This window comes from Papio anubis, chromosome 9 (assembly GCF_008728515.1).
Source record: "Papio anubis isolate 15944 chromosome 9, Panubis1.0, whole genome shotgun sequence".
NCBI classification, from domain to species: Eukaryota; Metazoa; Chordata; class Mammalia; order Primates; family Cercopithecidae; genus Papio; species Papio anubis.
In genome coordinates this window covers 50,160,421-50,182,500 of record NC_044984.1, presented here as the reverse complement: position 1 = coordinate 50,182,500, position 22,080 = coordinate 50,160,421, and the positions used below count along the sequence as shown (strand labels likewise).

General features: G+C 36.5%; 2 protein-coding genes across 2 annotated transcripts; one reads left to right on the top strand and one right to left on the bottom strand.

Moving 5' to 3' along the window:
• The first annotated feature begins 531 nt into the window (after positions 1-531).
• LOC108584353 (olfactory receptor 6C70) lies at positions 532-2,951 on the top strand. The gene is given in 4 exon segments (XM_021933828.2): positions 532-2,166; positions 2,169-2,390; positions 2,393-2,705; positions 2,707-2,951. Coding segments are annotated over 4 exon segments (933 nt in total). The 5' UTR covers positions 532-1,982; the 3' UTR covers positions 2,921-2,951.
• Positions 2,952-14,897: 11,946 nt separating this feature from the next.
• LOC101015284 (olfactory receptor 6C2) lies at positions 14,898-17,287 on the bottom strand. The gene has a single exon (XM_003906529.3). The coding sequence runs from the start codon at positions 16,393-16,395 to the stop codon at positions 15,457-15,459; it is 939 nt and encodes a 312-aa protein (XP_003906578.1). The 5' UTR covers positions 16,396-17,287; the 3' UTR covers positions 14,898-15,456.
• Positions 17,288-22,080: the final 4,793 nt, after the last annotated feature.

The following is a 22,080-nucleotide window of genomic DNA, read 5'->3' as shown; positions in this document are numbered from 1 at the left end:
TTTGAAGCTTGATAAAACAATGGACACTCTAACTACATTTTTAATTTTTTTTTCTTTCTGGGGGACAGAGTCTTGCTCTTGTCACCCAGGTTAGAGTGCAATGGCATGATCTTGGCTCACTGCAACCTTCGCCTCCTGGGTTCAAGCAATTCTCCTGCCTCAGCCTCCTGAGTAGCTGGGATTACAGGTGCCTGCCACCATGCCTGGCTAATTTTTGTATTTTTAGTAGAGACAAGGTTTAGTCATATTGGCCAGGCTGGTCTCGAACTCCCGATCTCGTGATCTGCCTGCCTTGGCCTCTCAAAGTGCTGGTATTACAGTCATGAGCCACTGCGCCTGGCCTTAACTTTTATATGTAATAATCTTTTCCCTGGTTATTAAAGTTATTAGACATATGTTGTGTATACATCTCAGTCCTTCTAACCGAGATCAAAATTATTTTACCTTTTTTTGCAGATGAAAAAATTAAAATAAGGAAGTTAGTTTTCCCAAGACCATATAACTAACAATAATGGAGAAAAAATTCCAAATTTTATTAAACTTTTATTTACATTTCAAGATCTTTGACTTTAAACTGTTAACTTAGCCATTTTACACTTTCTTATGTCCTGTTTTTTTGTTTGTTTGTTTGTGATACTCAGCTTAACATTTAAAAATTAATTCTTAAACAATAAAGAAGCTTCCCAAACTTTAACCCTGAGAGTGGATTGCTGTTTTTCTCAGTAGCCATTGATAAGTTATTTCTCATATCCTTAGCTGGATTTTAAGTCCACTTTCTAATTCCTAACAGGCTGTCACCTTCGCTTTACTTCTGTACTGTTACTCACTTCACTTTTTTCATTGGCAATCTGATACTCTGGGAAACCTACAATAACAAACTTAAAATACCATCAGAATCCTTCTGTCCCTTTCAAATGATTACACCCTTCCTACCCCATTATTTCCCTAAATTAATAGTCACTGGTTACCTTCATAAATAATTGTTGGGGACTCAGACAGTGTGGCAAGAAAGCACTGATTTTTCACTCACAGTATTACATCTAGAAAGTAGGTTTAGACTGTAGGTACCTGTAACTACAGAGATTTTGAAGAGATGCAATGTTTATCTGTTTTCTTTCTTACTCCTATGGTCTTGAGTACACAAGACAAAATTTTTAAGTCCTAAATAGGCTTTTTTTTTTTTTTTTGGTAAATGTGGCTGTATATGCATAATATTAAGTTTTGAGTTTCCTAGATTCAACTAGTATTTATTTTGTTGTGGTATCAACTCATACTTTTTAGGGGCATTTTTCCATATCTTCATATGTAGTTCACAGAGAAGTTGAAAAAGGCTACATAGCAGGGCTTTAAACAAATGTCACTTTAATATAATATAATCTAAAGTTTCAAAATTTAACTGTAGGTCTTTTAATTCTTAACCAAAAAGAGAGGGTCTCGCTCTGTCACCCAAGCTGGCATCTCCCTATGTTGCTCACGCTGGTCTTCAACTCCTGGCCTCAAGCAATCCCCAGTTTGGCCTCCCAAGTGCTGGGATGGCAGGCATGAGCCACTGTGCCTTCCCTTAACTTAGGTCTTAATTCATTACACTGGCATCATTTTCTTAGGTGAAATTAAAATTTTAAAATGAATGAACTATTTTTGAATCCTGAACCAAGACCTTTATCTAATTTATTTAACAACTTGACAAACTTGGAATTAGTTACAATTCAGTGGAATCTTGAAGTGGAAGCATGAAAAAAAATCAACTATTAAAGGATTTGCAAATCAATTTTCAAAACTGAGATGATGTTTGTTGTAATTTTAAACTCTTAGTTTACAGTTTCTGTTGCATAGTTCTATATCATATCTTCAACATCCATAGAGTACTACCTCTTAAATGTGTATATTTGTAAATATAGAAACTATCCTATATCTTTTTCTGGACCTAGCCCAACTCATGCACCTTTTTATTCCTAGGATTTGATTGAAATCACAACAGAGAAATGAAGAATCATACAAGGCAGATAGAATTTATTCTTCTGGGACTGACAGATAATTCTCAGTTACAGATTGTAGTTTTCTTATTTCTACTTCTAAATTATGTGTTGAGCATGATTGAGAACTTCATTATCATTTCCTTCACTCTGCTGGATTCCCAGCTCAAGACTCTAATGTTTTTCTTCCTCCGTAATTCTCTTTTCTGGAAATTTCATTCACAACTGCTTGCATTCCCAGATTCCTAATCACCATTGTTACCAGGGAAAAGACCATTTCCTATAATGGTTGTACATCTCAGTTGTTTTTTTACATATTCTCGGGGGTTACAGATTTTTTCCTTCTAGCTGCTATGTCCTATGATCGCTATGTTGCCATCTGCAAACCTTTGCATTATACGTTCATCATGAGTAACAAGTTTGCTACCAGCTTGTATTCAGTTCTTGGGTAACTGGGCTCCTGATCATTTTCCATCCCCTGATTTTAGGTTTTAACTTGGATTTCTGTGCTTCAAATATCATTGATCATTTCATTTGTGACATTTCTCCTATCCTACAACTTTCTTGCTCAGACACACATTTACTGGAACTGATTGCCTTTTTATCAGCTGTGATGACACCTATTGTCACACTGTTTTTAGTAATCCTTTCTTACTCTTACATCATCAAGACAATTCTGAAATTCCCTTCAGCGCAGCAAAAGAAGAAAACCTTTTCCAGCTGCTCTTCTCACCATTGTTGTCTCCATCACTTATGGTAGTTGTATGTTTATCTACATAAAGCCATCAGCAAATGAAAGAGTTGCTTTAAGCAAAGGAGTAAATGTGCTCAATATTTCAATTACCCTGTTGTTAAACCCATTTGTTTATACTCTGAGGAATCAGCAAGTTAAACAAGCCTTCAAAGCTGTATTTATTTCTGCCTTCATTGCGTTGTTTACCCAGTAGTCATTCAGGAGTAAGTTGTTTAGTTTCCATGTAGTTGTGTGGTTTTGAGTGATTTTCTTAATCCTGAGTTCTAATTTGATTGCACTGTGTTCTGAGAGACATTCTGTTGTGATTTCTATTCTTTTACATTTGCTGAGGAGTGCTTTACTTCCAACTATGTGGTCAATTTTTGAATAAGTGTGATGTGGTGCTGAGAAAAATGTATATTCTGTTGATTTGTGGTGCAGAGTTCTGTAGATGTCTATTAGGTCCACTTGGTGCAGAGCTGTGTTCAAGTCCTGGATATCCTTGTTAACCTTCTGTCTCATTGATCTGTCTAATATCGACAGTGGGGTGTTAAATTCTCCCATTATTATTGTGTGGGAGTCTAAGTCTCCTTGTAGGTCTCTAAAGGCTTGCTTTATGAATCTGGGTGCTCCTGTATTGGGTGCATATATATTTAGGATAATTAGCTCTTCTTGTTGAATTGATCCCTTTACCATTATGTAATGGCCTTCTTTGTGTCTTTTGATCTTTGATGGTTTAAAGTCTTTTTTTTTTTAATCAGAGACTAGGATTGCAACCCCCACTTATTTTGTTTTCCATTTACTTGGTAGATCTTCCTCCATCCCTTTATTTTGAACCTATATGTGTCTCTGCATGTGAGATGGGTCTCCTGAATAGAGCTCACTGATGGGTCTTGACTCTTTATTCAATTTGCCAGTCTGTGTCTTTTAATTGGGGCATTTAGCCCATTTACATTTAAGGTTAATATTGTTATGTGTAAATTCGATCCTGTCATTATTATGTTAGTTGTTTATTTTGCCCGTTAATTGATGGAGTTTCTTCCTAGCATCGATGGTCTTTACAATTTGGCATGTTTTTGCAGTGGCTGGAACTGCTTATTCCTTTCCATGTTTAGTGCTTCTTTCAGTAGCTCTTTTGAGACAGGCCTGGTGATGACAAACTCTCTCAGCATTTGCTTGTCTGTAAAGGATTTTATTTCTCCTTCACTTATGAAGCTTAGTTTGGCTGGATATGAAATTCTGGGTTGAAAATTCTTTTCTTTATGAACGTTGAATATGGGCCCCCACTCTCTTCTGCCTTTGTAGGGTTTCTGCCAAGACATCTGCTGTTAGTCTGGTGGGCTTCCCTTTGTGGGTAACCAAACCTTTCTCTCTGGCTGCCCTTAACATTTTTTCCTTCATTTCAACCTTGTTGAATCTGACAATTATGTGTCTGGGGATTGCTTTTTTCTGGGAATATCTTTGTGGTATTCTCTGTATTCAAATTCAGGAAATTTGAAGTTGGCCTGCCTTGCTAGGTTAGGGAAGTTCTCCTGGATAATATCCTGAAAAGTGTTTTCCAACTTTGTTCCATTCTCTCTTTCCCTTTCAGGTACACCAAACAAATGTAGATATGGTCTTTTCATGTAGTCCCGTATGTGTTGTATGCTTTGTTCATGTCTTTTTATTCTTTTTCTCTAAACTTGTCTTCTCGCTTTATTTCATTAATTTGATCATCAATCACTGATACCCTTTCTTCCACTTGCTCGAATCAGCTATTGAAGCTTGTGCATGTATCAGGAAATTCTTGTGCCATGTTTTTCAGCTCCATCAGGTCATTTAAGTTGTTCTCTACACTGTTTATTCTAGTTAGACATTCATCTAATCTTTTTTCAAGGTTTTTAGCTTTCTTTAGATGGATTAGAACATGCTTCTTTAGCTAGGAGAATTTTGTTATTATTGACCTTCTGAAGTCTACTTCTGTCAACTCTTCAAAGTCATTCTCTGTCCAGCTTTGTTCTATTGCTGGCGAGGAGCTGTGATCCTTTGGAGGAGAAGAGGTGCTCTGATTTTTAGAATTTTCAGCTTTTCTGCTCTAGTTTCTCCCCATTTTGGGGTTTTATCTACATTTGGTCTTTGATGATTGTGACCTACCAACGGGGTTTTGGTGTGGATGTCGTTTTTGTTGATATTGATGCTATTCCTTTCTGTTTGTTAGTTTTCCTTTTAACAGTCAGGTCCCTCAGCTGCAGGTCTGTTGGTGTTTGCTGGAGGTACACTCCAGACCCTATTTCCCTAGGTATCACCAGCAGAGGCTGCAGAACAGCAAATATTGCTGCCTGATTCTTCCTCTGAAAGCTTCATCCCAGAGGGGCACCTGCCTGTATGAGGTGTCTGTTGGCCCCTACTGGGAGGCGTCTCCCAGTTAGGCTACATGGGGGTCAGGGACCCACTTGAGGAGGTAGTCCGCCCGTTCTCAGAGCTCAAACACCTTGCTGGGAGAACCACTGCTCTCTTCAGAGCTGTCAGACAGGGACATTTAAGTCTGCAGAAGTTTCTGCTGCCTTATGTTCAGCTATGCTCTGCCCACACAGGTGGAGTCTATAGAGGCAGTAGACCTTGCTGAGCTGCAGTGGGCTCCACCCAGTTTGAGCTTCCAGGTCAGTTTGTTTACCTACTCAAGCCTCAGCAATGGTGGACGACCCTCCCCACGCCCAGCTACAGCCTCGCAGGTCAATCGCAGACTGCTGCTCTAGCAGTGAGCAAGGCTCTGTGGGCATGGGACCTACCAAGACAGGCACGGGAGAGAATCTCCTGGTCTGCTGGAAATTCTCCATGGGAAAAGCACAGGATTTGGGCAAGAATGTCATATTTTTCCAGGTACAGTCAGTCACGGCTTCCCTTGGCTGGGAAAGGAAAATCCCCTGAGCCCTTGTGCTTCCCAGGTGAGGCAATGCCCTGCCCTGCTTCAGCTCGCCCTCTGTGGACTGCACCCACTGCCCAACTTGTCCCAATAAGATGATCCAGGTACCTCTGTTGGAAATGCAGAAATCCCCCATCTTCTGTGTCAATCACACTGGGAGCTGCAGACCTAAGCTCTTCCTATTTGGCCATCTTGGAACGGACCTCACATTTTTATATTTATCAGCAATTACAAAGTATTTACTCTAACAATTATAATGAGTTTTATGTCTACTATCTTGCTAGTTTTTTTCTATTCACCTCATGTTCTTCATTCTTATTAATACATTCATAAAATCATTTAGATTAAGCATTTTTTATTGTTCCATTTTTTTATCTATTAACTTTTTAGTTTTATCATTTTGTAATATTCTTATCATGATTTCAGTAATGAGTACAACATTTATTATTTGACTTTTTACTGCTTAGTTAGTATTTTTAACCACAACCTGAACAACATAAGATTTACAGGAATGACTTAAAATAGTCTATCTTTATGTAGATTTTTTTGCGCTTTGCGCAATTATTATCATGTTTCATACTTGTATGCATATTTTAAACTCAGCAAAACATATTTTAAAATTTTTGTTTTGTAGTCTTTTACATTTACCTTTTTTCACTCTTAATGTCTTTGTCAGTTGCATGCATCTTCTTTTTTTTTAACTGTAATGTTTGGTTTGTATTTTTCTGAAGGTTTGTTACATAGGTAAACATGTGTCATGGGTTGGGGGTTTGTTGTACATATTATTAATATTTCCTCACCCAAGTATTAAGCCCAGTACCCAATAGTTATCTTTTCTTCTCCTCTACCTCCACCCACCCTCCCTTCTCAAGTAGACTGCAGTGTCCATTGTTTCCTTCTTTGTGTTCATAAGTTCTTATCATTTAGCTCCCACTTATAAGTGAGAACATCTGGTATTTGGTTTTTCTATTTGTCAGTTAGTTTGTTAAGGATAATAGCCTCCAGCTCCATCCATGTTCCCACAAAAGACATGATCTCATTCTTTTTTATGGCAGTATAGTATTCCATGGTGTGTATATATATATATATATATTTGTTTTGTTTTTATTTATTTATTTATTATTATTATACTTTAAGTTCTAGGGTACATGTGCATAATGTGCAGGTTTGTTACATATGTATACTTGTGCCATGTTGGTGTGCTGCACCCATCAACTCATCAGCACCCATCAACTCGTCATTTACATCAGGTATAACTCTCAATGCAATCCCTCCCTCCTGCCCCCTCCCCGTGATAGGCCCCGGTGTGTGATGTTCCCCTTCCCGAGTCCAAGTGATCTCATTGTTCAGTTCCCACCTATGAGTGAGAACATGCGGTGTTTGGTTTTCTGTTCTTGTGATAGTTTGCTGAGAATGATGGTTTCCAGCTGCATCCGTGTCCCTACAAAGGACACAAACTCATCCTTTTTTATGGCTGCATAGTATTCCATGGTGTATATGTGCCACATTTTCTTAATCCAGTCTGTCACTGATGGACATTTGGGTTGATTCCAAGTCTTTGCTATTGTGAATAGTGCCGCAATAAACATACGTGTGCATGTGTCTTTATAGCAGCATGATTTATAATCCTTTGGGTATATCCCCAGTAATGGGATGGCTGGGTCATATGGTACATCTAGTTCTAGATCCTTGAAGAATCGCCATACTGTTTTCCATAATGGTTGAACTAGTTTACAATCCCACCAACAGTGTAAACGTGTTCCTGTTTCTCCACATCCTCTCCAGCACCTGTTGTTTCCTGACTTTTTAATGATCGCCATTCTAACTGGTGTGAGACGGTATCTCATTGTGGTTTTGATTTGCATTTCTCTGATGGCCAGTGATGATGAGCATTTTTTCATGTGTCTGTTGGCTGTATTCCATGGTATATATGTACCACATTTTCTTTATGCAACCTGTTATTGATGAGCATTTAGGCTGATTCTATGTCTTTGCTATTGTGAATAGTGCCATGAACATTTGTGTGCATGTGTCTTTATGGTAGAATGATTTATATTCCTAAAATTATTTCTATTCCTCTGGATGTATACACAGTAATGGAATTGCTGGTTTGAATGATAGTTCTGCTTTTAGCTATTTGAGGAATTACCGCACTGCTTTCCACAATGGCTGAACTAATTTACACTTCCACCAACAGTGTATAAGTGTTCCATTTTCTATTTGGAATCATTTTCCGTCAACTATAACAACTTTCTGCAGTGTTTCTTACTATGAAGTTATGCTGCCAATAACATTTAACTGCTTTTGTTTACTTTGCCTTTATTTTCCTTAGTATACAGCTCTGAAATGGAAGCTTTTTTCTTCAGCACTTTGGAGGTACTATTCTGTTATCCTTTGGCTTCCACTTTCTACTAAAACCACCAATTGTTTGTCTGGTTGTGCACAATAATGTGCCTGCTTTTTCTGAGGGCTTTTAAAATTTCGGATTGAGCTTCTTATGGTTTGATATGTGGTACACAGTTATGGTTTTCTTTGGCTCTTAGTGAGGTTTTCTGAGTTTCCCAAATCAGTTAATAGATATCTTTAGTAAGTTTTGGAAATTCTTTGGTCATTATGTCTTCAAACATTGATTCTGCCATGTTCTTTCTCACCATTTGTGGGACATAAACATATTTTGGAAAGTTTGTTTGTTTCATATGTCTCTGAACTTCTGTTTGAGTCTTGTCTTTTCTGATGTCTCTGAACTTGAGAGTGTGGATATTTCTGACTGACTTGCCGTTGAGTACAACACATTTATCATCACCTGTTTCCTACTGTTTTACTCACCCCCAACTTTTAATTTCAAATACGACATTTTCTACTTTTAGAATTTTCATTTGATTTCTACATGTAGATTTCAGGCTCATTTTTAATTGTTCATGTTTTCTCTATTTTGTTTACCCTCTTACTACATCTTTCAAATATTTATAATAGTTATTTTAAAGTGTCTACCAACAGGCTTCAACATCTGAGTCACTTGTGGACTATTTTCGCTGTTTTTGCCCCCAACTTATGGTCACTTCTTTAATAATTTATTTAATTTTTCATTAGATGCCAGACATTGTGGTTAAAATGTAATAATCTTATAATGGTTACATTTCAGAACTCTCATGCATTAATGATATTTTCTCATTGTTTACTCAGAGTTTTTTTTTTATTTTCTCTCTCTTTTTTTTTTATACTCTAAGTTCTAGGGTACATGTGCACAATGTGCAGGTTTGTTGCATATGTATACTTGTGCCATGTTGGTGTGCTGCACCCATCAACTCCGTCAGCACTACCATCAACTCATCATTTTACATCAGGTATAACTCCCAATGCAATCCCTCCCCTCCCGTCCCCATAATAGGCTGATTATTGTGATATTCCTTCGAGGAGGTCGAGTGATCTCATTGTTCAATTCCACCTATGGCGAGAACATCACGGTGTTTTGGTTTTCTGTTCTTCTGCGATAGTTTGCTGAGGCCAGTGGAACCAGCTGCATCCATGTCCTGAGGACATGAACTCATCCTTTTTATGGCTGCATAGTATTCCATGGTGTATATGTGCCACACATTTTTCTTAATCGGTCTGTCACTGATGGACATTTGAGTTGATTCAAGTCTTTGCTATTGTGAATAGTGCTGCAAAGAACATGTGTGTGCATATGTCTTTATAGCAACATGATTTATAATCCTTTGGGTATATACACAGTAATGGGATGGCTGGATCATATGGTATTTCTAGTTCTAGATCGCTTGAGGAATGCAGCCATACTGTTTTCCACCATGGTTGAACCAGTTTACAATCCCACCAACAGTGTAAAAGTGTTCCTATTTCTCCACATCCTCTCCAGCACCTGTTGTTTCCTGACTTTTTAATGATTGCCATTCTGGTGGTGTGAGATGGTATCTCGTGGTTTGATTTGCATTTCTCTGATGGCCAGTGATGATGAGCATTTTCTCATGTGCCTGTTGGCTGTATGCATGTCTTCTTTTTGAGAAATGTTGTTCATATCCTTTGCCCGCACTTTTGATGGGGTTGTTTGTTTTTCTAATAAATTTGTTTCAGGTCTTTGTAGGTTCTGGATATTAGCCTTTGTCAGATGAGTAGATTGCAAAAATTTCTCCCCATTCTGTGGAGTTGCCTGTTCACTCTGATGGTAGTTTCTTTTGCTGTGCAGAAGCTCTTTAGTTTAATTAGATCCTATTTGTCAATTATGGCTTTTGTTGCCATTGCTTTTTGGTATTTTAGACATGGGGGTGCTTGCTCATGCCTATGGTGAATAAGGTATTACCTAGGTTTCTTCTAGAGGTTTTATGGTTCAGAGTGTTGTTTTAGATTAAATGAATAATGTGAAACTGTAGGGCAGTCAATAACAAGGTACAAAATAGTATATCAATTGTAATTATCTGCACTTTTAGTTCAGGAGAAGACCCCAAAGTGGATAGATCCATCATCTGTTCATTTTGTATCTAGTATGGGAATAAATGAAGTATCGTAATTAATAAATCTGTCAGAATAAACACAGTGCCTCATAAAATGACACATTAGAGGCCATATGGATTTTTAAGCTTTCTAAATATTCCTGGCCACAGGAAACCATTGTTTATCTATTTATTTTTTAGTTGATAATTCACAGTTTTCATCAGTGCAAAGAAATGCATAAGAAATTTAATCACAATTTCATTTTGCCCCAAATTTTTAGATAACTGTGCAATGTTTTTCGGGATAATATTGCCTGAAAATATTTATCTTAATGCTTTCTTTAGGCCACATGTGGTGGCTCACGCCTGTAATCCCAGCCCTTTGGGAGGTTGAGGTGGGCAGATTACTTGAGGCCAGAAGTTTGAGACCAGCCTGGCCAGCATGGCAAAACCTATCTCTACTAAAAATGCAAGCAAGTTAGCCAGGCGTGGTGGCACACCTGTAATGCAGGTGCTTAGGGAGGCTGAGTCACGAGAATCCTTGAATCTTAGAGGCAGGGTTGCAGTAAGCTGAGATTGCACCACTGCACTCCAGCCTTGACTGAAAAAATAAAAACAAAAACTTTCTTTTAAAGAAAACATGTTATAATTTTATAGTTGAATGTGAACATCTGAAGGTTTACAGAAAGTTTATAAATTACAAGGCTGACCCTAATACTATGTGAGATATATTAGGGTAAAGAAAAGAACTTGTTTTCAAATGGTGATCTAAATAAGGGAGCTGGTCTAATTAAGTATTTTTAACAGAGAACTGATTGTTGCCATGGTTAGGGAGATGTGAGCTAGGATTCTAAAAAAGTTTAACTACTTTTGTCACAGTTCCTTTACAGAGACCAGCTCCTTAGACCTGTCACATGCTTGGACAAATGATGATAGCATGGTTAGTGGCTTCCTCACTATCAAGGCTGCTTTCTATGTGACATCACTCTTAACCTAGGTGAAGTGATTAGGTTCATGCACCTCAGAGGTTCTCTGTACCTCACAGTTTAATACTGCAGGCTAAGAATTTCCACTGGCTTCATCTAGGTGTATTTGCATTTCCTTATTTATTTATTTATGACACAGAGTGTCATTCTCTCCCACTCAGCTGGAATGCAGTGGCAATCATAGCTCACTGTAGTCTTTAGCTCTGGGCTCAAGTGATCCTTCTGCTTCAGCCTCAAAGTAGCTGGGTCTACAGGCATGACCATTGTGTCTGGCTGATTTTAAAATATTTCTGGAGACAAAGGTCTCTCTATGTTGTCCAAGGCTGGTCTCCAATTCCTGGGCTCAAATGATTCTCCACTGGCTCTCCCAAAGTGTTGGGATTGTAGGTATGAGTCACCACACTTGGCCTGTATTTGGTTCTGTGTGCACCAAAGATTCCTCTATCTTCTGCTTAGACTTTTTTAAGGAGCACCAAACAGATATCTGGAGTGGTGGTCTTGTTTTACTAAAGCTCAGAACAGAGCTTTGGACTGAGCAGAATATTGATCTACAGAAGCGGTGATGGTCTATCTAAAATCCATTTTACCTGGAACACACTTATGTTAAGATTGAGCAGTGATTTGATTGGAAACAGCAGTTTAAAAGCTTCTGAAATCAGATTTTTAAAAAATTAAAGACACGTGGGTTTAATAGGATGCCAATCCAGAACATATAAATAACTTCAAAGCCATGCTCCCAATTCTGAGAATCTACTTTAGGAGCCAGAATGTCAGAACATAAACACGAGCTGATTAAATAAGTGCTATGGTATACATTGGTTTGATAAAATAAGCATATTTTTTAATCTTATTTGAAGCAACTGCTGGAGTATCAGTGAGCTTTCATTCTTTCCTTTTAAGCTATTATATTTCTCACCTTATACTCACAAGGCCGAAGAATGCTATTTTTCACTCTGGTGAAATTTCAAAGCTTCTGATATGAATTACTAAATATCATTTTTTTCCTTAGTGAAGATTAACACTTGGGACTAACATCTAAAAGATGGGAACAATGCTACCTGGCTTAGTTTCTTTGGCCTACTCCTCTATCTGTTTCAATTTGTGTATTGTTGTCCTGAATTGTTTTGTTTTACCTAATATATTTTTATAATACATTATCCAACAAAGCTGGAGGCATCAACACCTGACTTCAAACTATACTACAAGGCTACAGTAACCAAAACAGCATGGTACTGGTACCAAAACAAGAGATATACACCAATGGAGACAGAACAGAGCCCTCAGAAATAATACCACACATCTACAGCCATCTGATCTTGTGATAAACCTGGCTCTTAAAAACAGAAATGGGAAAAGGATTCCCTATTTAATAAATGGTGCTGGGGAAAATTGGCTAGCCATAAGTAGAATGCTGAAACTGGATCCTTTCCTTACTCTTATATGAAAATTAATTCAAGATGGGATTAGAGACTTAAATGTTAGACCTAATACCATAAAACCCTAGAAGAAACCTAGAGTAATACCATTCAGGACATAGGCATGGGCAAGGACTTCATGTCTAAAACACCAAAAGCAACAGCAACAAAAGCCAAAATTGACAAATGGGATCTCATTAAACTAAAGAGCTTCTGCACAGCAAAGAAACTACCATCAAGAGTGAACAGGCAACCTACAGAATGGAGAAAATTTATTTTGCAATCTACTCATCTGACAAAGGCTAATATGCAGAACCTACAAAGAACTCAATCAAATTTACAAAGAAAAAACAAACAACCCCATCAAAAATGGGCAAAGGATATGAACAGACATTTCTCAAAAGAAGACATGCATATAGCCAACAGACACATGAAAAAATGCTTGTCATCACCCGGCATCAAATGCAATCAAAACCACAATGAGATACCATCTCACCAGTTAGAATGGCAATCCATTAAAAGTCCAGGAAACAACAGGTGCTGGAAGGGATGCTTGGAGAAATAGGAACACTTTTACACTGTTGGTGGGATTGTAAACTGGTTCAACCATGGTGGAAAACAGTATAGCGATTCAGGATCTAGAGACTAGAAATACCATATGACCCAGCCATCCCATTACCAGGTATACCCAAGGATTATAAATCATGCTGCTATAAAGACACATGCACTGCGTATGTTCACTGCAGCACTATTCACAATAACAAAGACTTGGGTCAACCCAAATGTCCATCCAGTGACAGACTGGATTAAGAAATGTGGTGCACATACACCATGGAATACTATGCAGCCATAAAAAGGATGAGTTGTCCTTTGTAGGACATGGATGGCTAAAACCATCATTCTCAGCAAACTATCGCAAGAACGAAAAACCAAACACCGTAATTTCTCACTCATAGGTGGGGGTGAACAATGAGATCTTGGACTCTGGAGGGAATGTCACATGGGGCCTGTTATGGGGGAGGGAGGGAGAGGGATGGCATTGGGAGTTACACCTGATGTAAATGATGAGTTGGTGGGTGCTGACGAGTTGATGGGTGCAGCACACCAACATGGCACAAGTATACATATGTAAGAAACCTGCACATTGTGCACATGTACCCTAGAACTTAAAGTATAATAAAAAAAAAAGAGTTAATTTAAAAAATCTAGTCCTGCTTTGCAAATATATAATATATAATAGTTACATTCACTTTGGTTTAGATTATGAATATTTTAGAGAGTCTTTTGTGCAGGTTTCTTAATTTAGATATTTCTTATGTAATACAATACATAAGAAATGAGATACATAAGATATTTCAGTACACCAGAGCTCTGAGGTGAATGCTTCCTGAAGTCATGTTGATAATAAATATGCTTCGATATTGGCAGGGAGATGATTGCTTCAATTTTATGCCATCTACTTTCTCCTTATCAAAACATAAAATCTTACTTAAACTAGAATAGGACAGATTATGGTATATAAAATCTGTCCATAATTGTAAAATCCAAAAATTGTAAAATTTTAATTTTTTTCTTTAAAGTCAATAAAGCCATTTAAAAAATAGTAGACACATTGATAAACTAACATTGTAATTTTATATAAAGAAAGCAAGAGAGAGAAAGAGAGCTGTGTGAGCTCATATACTTACAGTTAGAGCATCTTTTCTCATTCTGCTCCCACCTCAAAGGAAAAGTCATACAGTGGATTGAACACGATTTTAAATCAGAAATCAGGCTCCATCATTTCCTACCTATGATATATTGGCCAGTATACACAATCTTTTTATTTCTATATTTTGATGCACTTAAAATGTATTTACAGGATGTGTAAAGACATTAATTATGACATTTACAAAGAGTTTGACATGGTTCAAAAGTGGCAGTTATTTTCAAAATTATGTCAATAGAAATAATTTGAAGAAATGTTTTATTGCTATGTCAAAGCCCACTTGTGATATTTAAAATAAATAATCACTGAGTTTATAATTCAATATGAGGTATTTTTTTCAACTTTCTTATAATAATTTAATCTTCATCCTTTTCAGCCTGTGGAAGTAATTTCTTTCAGCTCTAACCTTTTCAACTTTTGAATATTTTCCTCTATTTTCCGTTTGATCATAATTCTAATTTTTTTTAACACATTTAGTTTCTTCTTTTTTCTGTGTAAAAAAGAATATTGGTTGAATATTCTCCATATTTTCTTAAACCTTTAATTACCTTTATGTTGTGGTAAATAGTTATCTTATTTAATAAGCACTTAAATTTTGGTGTTTCAATTTGCTCTTATGCATTCATTCTGATTTTGTAACCCGAAATAAGTGATTTTATGTTTACATTTGTTTTATATCAAATATATACCTTTTGCATGAGTTTCCTCTCATGTAATATAAAGCAATAGCTAATATGTCTTACCAGAGATTTTGAAGGTGTTTCCATTTCTTCAGATCGGATTAATTTTAACTCCTGTCGATGTCTTCTTTCCCAGTTATCCTAATAGGCCTGGAATACCTTATTTGATTTAATTTATTTTTTATATATGTCTCTTGCTGTTTTCTATTTTTTGTTTTGATTCTTGGATTTATAATATTAATTTTGATAATTTTGTATTAGAGAAAGAATTTTTTATTACTACATAAATTAACTTGTAGATAATGTATATACTGATAAGTATTCTTACTTTTCTTTTCCTTAGAGGAATGAAGAAAAGACTAGATCAGAAGTGGAAAAAACCTTTATTTTTGGAAAAGTAATTTTTAGTTTCACAAAGAGGGAAAACACAATGTATGACCTTGGTTTGAAATAATAGGATTTTGATAAAGATGGGATTAGGATACAATATTAAATGTCATTGAGAAGGTTCACTTGACTAAACTGTAGTCAGGAAGCAATGAAATAAGTTAAAAGCTGTAGGATGACATTTAGGGAGTATTCTTCATTCACTTTACGCTAATTCATCACAACTTCTACTTCTTTGAGAGAAATGCAATCCTCTTTACAGAGTCACTGAAAGCTTGTTTCACTTGCTCGTTCCTCAATGTATAAATGAAGGGGTTCAACAAGGGTGCAACAGAAGTAGTAAGAACTGAAACTCCTTTATTTATGGCCACTTCATCTTTTGCAGAGGGCTTGATATAGACGAAGATGCAGCTTCCATAGGCAATGGCAACCACAATCATGTGGGATGAACAGGTAGAAAAGGCCTTTTTCCTTTGCCGAACAGAAGGGAACCTCAGAATTGTTCTGACTATGTACAAGTAGGACAGAATCACACAAACTAGGGTGATAATGAGTGCAAATACAGCCATAAGTATAACTATCTGTTCTATTACCCATGTATCTGAGCATGAGATCTTTAGGAGAGGACCTGCATCACAGCTAAAATGATCAATGGCATTGGAGCCACAGAATTCGAGCTGGAGGCCTAAGCTCAGTGGTGGAACAATGATCATCAAGCCAGCCACCCAACAGCAGAGGACTAATAAGGTACACACCCTGTTGTTCATGATGACCATATAATGAAGGGGTTTACAGATGGCCACATAGCGGTCATAGGACATGGCTGCCAGGAGAAAAAATTGTGTTGCTCCAAAGAGAATAACAAAGAATATTTGACTGGCACAAGCATTGTAGGTAATGGTATTGTCCCCCATTGATATACTGTACAAGAATCTAGGAATACAGACTGTAGTAAATGAGACTTCTAAGAAGGAAAAATTTCTGAGAAAGAAGTACATAGGAGTTTTAAGGTGGTGGTTCACCAATGTGAGGGTGATAATAGTCAGGTTCCCTGTTACACTCAACATGTAGGTGAGAAATAGAAAGATAAAAAGCAGAACTTGCAAGTGTGGGTCATCTGTCAGTCCCAGCAGGATAAAAGTTCTTATTACTGTGCAGTTTTTCATCACTGTTCTTTGATATCTACCCAATCCTTGTTTAAAAATCACGGTTTATGAGGAAGTAGATATTTGAATTCTATAGCAAAAGGCTATGCATCTAGAAGCCAAGTCGACCAGCCCACATTTATTTTCTCCCTTTATAGAATAATCAGTGTTGCCACTGTTTCAACAACCTTCCTAAACTTCACATATATGAGCAGTGGATATTTCCTTAAGAAATCAAGTTTTGTAAAATAGTCCAATTTTTTCCTTGATCATCCTTATCCATCAGAATGTACAAATGCAGTTGATTGTAGTTTGCTACATGGAATGGATTTACAAATGGGTTAGAAAGAAATGATGCCATTTTATAGGTACTTAAAAATTCTTTGTCCAGGACAAACTGAATATAAGATACATCAAGGTAATTAATAATGTTAATTCTCTTCAGTTGTTATTATCTGAGGATTGTATTAAGATTAAGATGCATTTCTCCTGAAAAGCAAACAAGCAAGCACACAACAATGACAACAAAATACAATCGTTGTCCCTGAGTCTTTCCCTGGTCTTTTTATTCTTCTCTGCTGGCATTCCTTATTCTCAACCCTCTACTACCTGTAGATGGGTTGATGTACAATTATTTTATCTATAATGTGAGAAAAAGTTGTGTTCAAGGTTTTTACAAAATGAATATTCTCATATGCTTTCATTTGATATTCAGTTAATTGTGATTCTTTTCCCCTCAAAGCTCCAGAAGCAAATCTACATTTAACACACTAAATATAGTCTTCTAGGCTGTGTCTTTTTCAATATATTTTTAGGTCCTTTAAAAAGACATCATGTGTTCTCACTTATTCTGAAATCAAATCAGTTGAACTCATAGACATAGAGAGTAGAAGGATGGTTACCAGAGGCTGGGAACTATAGTGGGGGGCTCGGGGGTAGGTGGGAATGGTTAACGGGTACAAAAAACCAGAAAGAATAAATAAGAATTACTGTTTGATAGCACAATAGGGTGACTGTAGTCAATAATAACTTAATTGTATACTTTTAAATAACAAATGATATAACTGGATTATTTGTAACTCAAAGGATAAATGCTTGAGGGAATGGATAACTCATTCTCCATCATGTCTGATTTCATATTACATCCCTGTATCTAAATATTTCATGTAGCCTATAAATATATACACTTGCTAGGTACTCATAAAATTAAAAAAAATTAAAAAGACATTAATGTCTCCTCCTCTCACCCCTACTCACTTTATACTTTAACCCTCTGTGTCCTCACTTTCACCTCCACCCTCTGAAGAATCTGCAAAGACTTCATTACTGTTGAAGCTAAGGGCACATTTAGGTTTTTAATCTTGCCTAGAATTGCTATAGTATTTTTGTTTTAAAGTTCAGTAATTCTTTAAATAGGCTTCATGTCTAATTCTGATATTCTTTCGATATCTGTCTTTTTAGGGTTTCTCTTTTTAGTCTCCTCTTTCTCCCTTCATCTGTGAAATACTGGTATTCTCAATAATCTTCAGACCTCCTGCTTCTTGTTTTCTGTTTGTTATTCTTCTTACCCTCTACTCTTCAAGGATGATTTTGCCCAGTCCAGTTGATTTGATGATCATGTACGTGATGTAGCCAAAGACCAGGTAAAAAGTATTGCTAAGTATACATCACAAGTTGGGTGTTCCACAGACACCTCACTTACCACATGCTCGAAGTCATGTCATGCTCCTTCTTTGAGTCTTCTGTTCTACTGGTGTTACCTGTTGCTTGTTACAGGTTAATTACTTTCATGTGGACTGCCAGGCTCTTCATGGGCAGGACTTTCCTTAATTTTCAGATCTCATCACTTACCATCTTCTTACCTTTCTTCTTCATGGCTCAAGTTGCCTTAGCATTGACTACTTGCAACTCTTCAATTTTCTACATGCTCTTGTCTGCACAGGCTTATCTTTTGACTGACTAGTGCATATCAGTCTTTAGGATTCTACTTAGGGATTGATTCTTCAAGGAAATGTTCATTTACCCACACAGCAAATGTGAAATTATGCTTCTGTGTTTTTTCCAAGTACTTATGTACTTGGTCTTGGATTATATCACACTGTATTATACTCTTCATCATACTTGTATTTCTCCTGTATGTTTCTGTAAACTTCTTTAGAGACAATATTTTATATACTCTGATTTTCTCTTATATCTGGCCTATGTAGGGTTCTCAGTAAATTTAGTGAAGAAATAAAACAGATTTGTCTACATAGTGACAGTAAGCTGTATTTTTAATGCTTATTCCTGTCAGCTGGTTCAACGTTCTTATTTACATACCTGTTTCAAACTGCACTGTCATTTTCAGTACATTCTTAAACAAAAGGCCAGACTATTTTCAATTCAAAGTTCTGCAAATGCTATTTCGCTAGTACCTTTTCCAGAGTTTTTCTTTCCTCTCTGAACTACTTCTTACTTTACCTTGATATTATAATTCCTTATATGCTATTGTTATTTGCTTGGTTGTTTCTAGTAATCTCTCTCCTGACCTCTTCCTTCTTAGGAACTTAGGATTTTTTTTTTCCTTTTTTCCAGAATTTGATTCTCATATATCATTTTCTAGAGACTACAATTGTTTTACTTTCTGTTTTCCTTTATTTTTCAAGGCTGAAACCACCTACTATGTGTCTAAAGATTCATTTCTTTTCTAAGAGAGACTTTGGATTATCTTACAGAAAAATCAGGTGGAATTCATATAGATTATATGCATGGATGTATCCAAGAAGTTCAAAGATATCCTAATACTCTTAGGATTGGTGGATCTTTAGGGTCACTCAAAAGTAAACACTATGAATAGGAGCTTTGTTCTTTCTCTGTTATATCTTTTACTGCTGTGGAGACTCTGCTTGACACATAGCATGTGTTCAACAATTTTTCAATGAGTTAATGTACCTTTTATACAACATTATCTGTATTTTTATCTCTTAAAAATCAGAGTTTTAAAAGTTTCTTTGAAAAACCAATTTTTAAAAGTATTTTAAAGTTTAGACAATATTAAGCTAAAAGGCTCATACTGCAGTGTCAAGAAGATTAGAATTGCTGCTATACTTATAATTATTACCAAGGTAAAATTTTCTTCTTTGTTCAAATAATTTGCTGTCTTATTTATATCCTAAAGTCTGTTTCTTTCATACCAACACTCTTAGTGCATTTGCTAATTAATATAACCTGAATGTATTGGTGAAATAGCCTTTTTATTTGCATAATTCTAGTTCCACCTGTATCTTTCTACACATATTAGAAGGTTCATTTAGTTGCCCAATTTTCTGCACTATAATAGAACCAACCTCAGTGAGAAGTGTTTTTTAGAGAAACAAAAATACTTAGCATAAAGAGATATGAACAAACATACTTCTTTTAATAGAAAAATAATGTCATTACATTTCTATAGCCTGGAATAATCATGGAGTTTAAAACACTGTATTATTCAGCTTTTCTTTGTCTGATCAGAACTCCTCCCCTTTTTCCAATACATCAGTCCACCTAAAATACCACAGCATTCTAAATTTCTTATGACCCAACACTTTTGAGTTAAGGAAAACAACCCTACAATAGCAGTGTATTTCTTTTGTTTTCTTTTTCTTCTTCTTCTTCTTTTTTTTTTTGCATGTGCAGTTTTTAATATAGATTATACCTTAATAAAACTGTTAAAACGTATATAGTGAGGACCATGAGACTATCTAAATGAATCATAACTTCTGTAAGTATTAACACGCTGCAGCACATTCTGCAAAATAGCATTCAGCCCTAGATTCACAGTTCTTTGTTCCTTGTGAATAGGCTAGGCTATTGGTGAATCGCATCTACAGGTGTAAGTTCAACAATATGGTTTGGAGAGGAGATAGAATACTTATTCTGATGGTCTTAAAGACCACATTTACTTATTTAATTATTGGACCTATGGTTTGCCCTTTTCTACTTTTCACATTCTCACACAATCCTTTACCTAAACTTTGAGTTTAACCAGCCTCTCATCTCTTTTTCTTTTCATAAATACAATGGCACTTTTAATTCTTTTTTTGTCTTCATATTGTGTTGACTAAGAGTGAATATATCTTCCTCTTTTTTAGAAGACAAGTTGTGACAAGTGTATTTTGCCTCCACAGCTTTTGTTCTCCATACTCAACTTTCTAAATTCCCAACCTCTTTTCCCCTGATTCCCTGAGGTACACTGACTGTGTGCATTTATTGCATGGAGTTCTCCACTCTTCTCAAGGAATTAAGCAGCTCTGGATCCGTCTCTCTCTTTGCCCTCCTGTTAGAGCACATCCACTTAATTCTGTGTTAGGATATGCTTCCACCTAGCTGTTGGAAAATATGATGCAAGCCAGGCACAAGGCAAGGCTCTGTATTTTGAAAGTCATTTAATTTATACTGAAGTTACCACTGGCCGGGTGCCATGGCTCATGCCTGTAATCCCAGCACTCTGGGAGGCCGAGGTGGGCATTCAAGACCAGCCTGACCAATATGGAGAAGCCCCATCTCTACTAAAAATATAAAGTTAGCCGGGTGTGGTGGTGCATGACTGTAATCTCAGCTACTCGGGAGGCTGAGGCAGGAGAATCGCTTGAACCAGGCCGGGCAACAAGAGCGAAACTCCATCTCATGAAAAAAAAAAAAAAAAAAGAAAGAAAATTACCACTATGGTATTTATCCAATGCTTTACTTTATTCTTCCAGAAATACTTGCATTTGACTAGGTTATTTAGTGTGTATTTCTCTGAATTATAAATATCAAAGATATTTGTCACAAGTATAGACTTCTGGGACATAGAGCTAATACATTTTAGCCAGGAAATAGGCAAATGAGGTTAGGCTGTAGTGGAGAAATTAGAAATTAGAATAGTTGTGGTATAATTACCAAGAGTTTCATATGCACGTCAATGTCTGAGAACCACTTAGGCAATTAAGGAAGTTTATTGATAGCCCTTGACATCATCGTCTAAATCACCTATCAGTGTTGTCCCTTATGTCATCAGCGATCACCTAATTTATATATTTATAATTTCAGACACAAATGAAGGATGACTAAAATACTAACTGGCTTCTTTAATTTGCATTATGGGTCTTATTTTGTTAATGTCATCCCTGACCATTATGGCATTCTTCAGCAAGAGGAAATGACTTTATTTCTGTTCATGGAGCAATAACTGCTCCCAGTTCTTAGCCTGCATTAATTATTTATAATGGTAGCTACAAACATAAGTCTTATCTGACAACACAGTCTCTACGGTTCTTGCTATTTCTCCATCACTGAATGAAATTGCATCTCCTCAGAAGATACCAATTAGTTTGTTATATGAATGCTTTTTCACCTGCTTTGCATATAAAAAATCACTGCAAATATCATGAGTCTTCTGGGTCTGGGAAAATGAATTCCTTACTCTCATGGACATGTGCTTTATAAAATCCCATAAGGTACATATGGCAAGGCCCATCTTGCTTTAAAATTGCCGCTACAGGAAAATACACACTTATGCAGAAAACCTAATACAAATCTGTTAAGAGAGATGGTACGAGTCTGGCATAATGAGAATGAAGATGCTAACAGAGCATACTGGCCAGTAAGACACAGTCAGTCTGTCACATATGCTTACTTCTTAGTAAAACTCCCAAGGTGTTTCAAGAAATCCATAAAACTAAAACTGTTGCCTTGATTACCTTACTG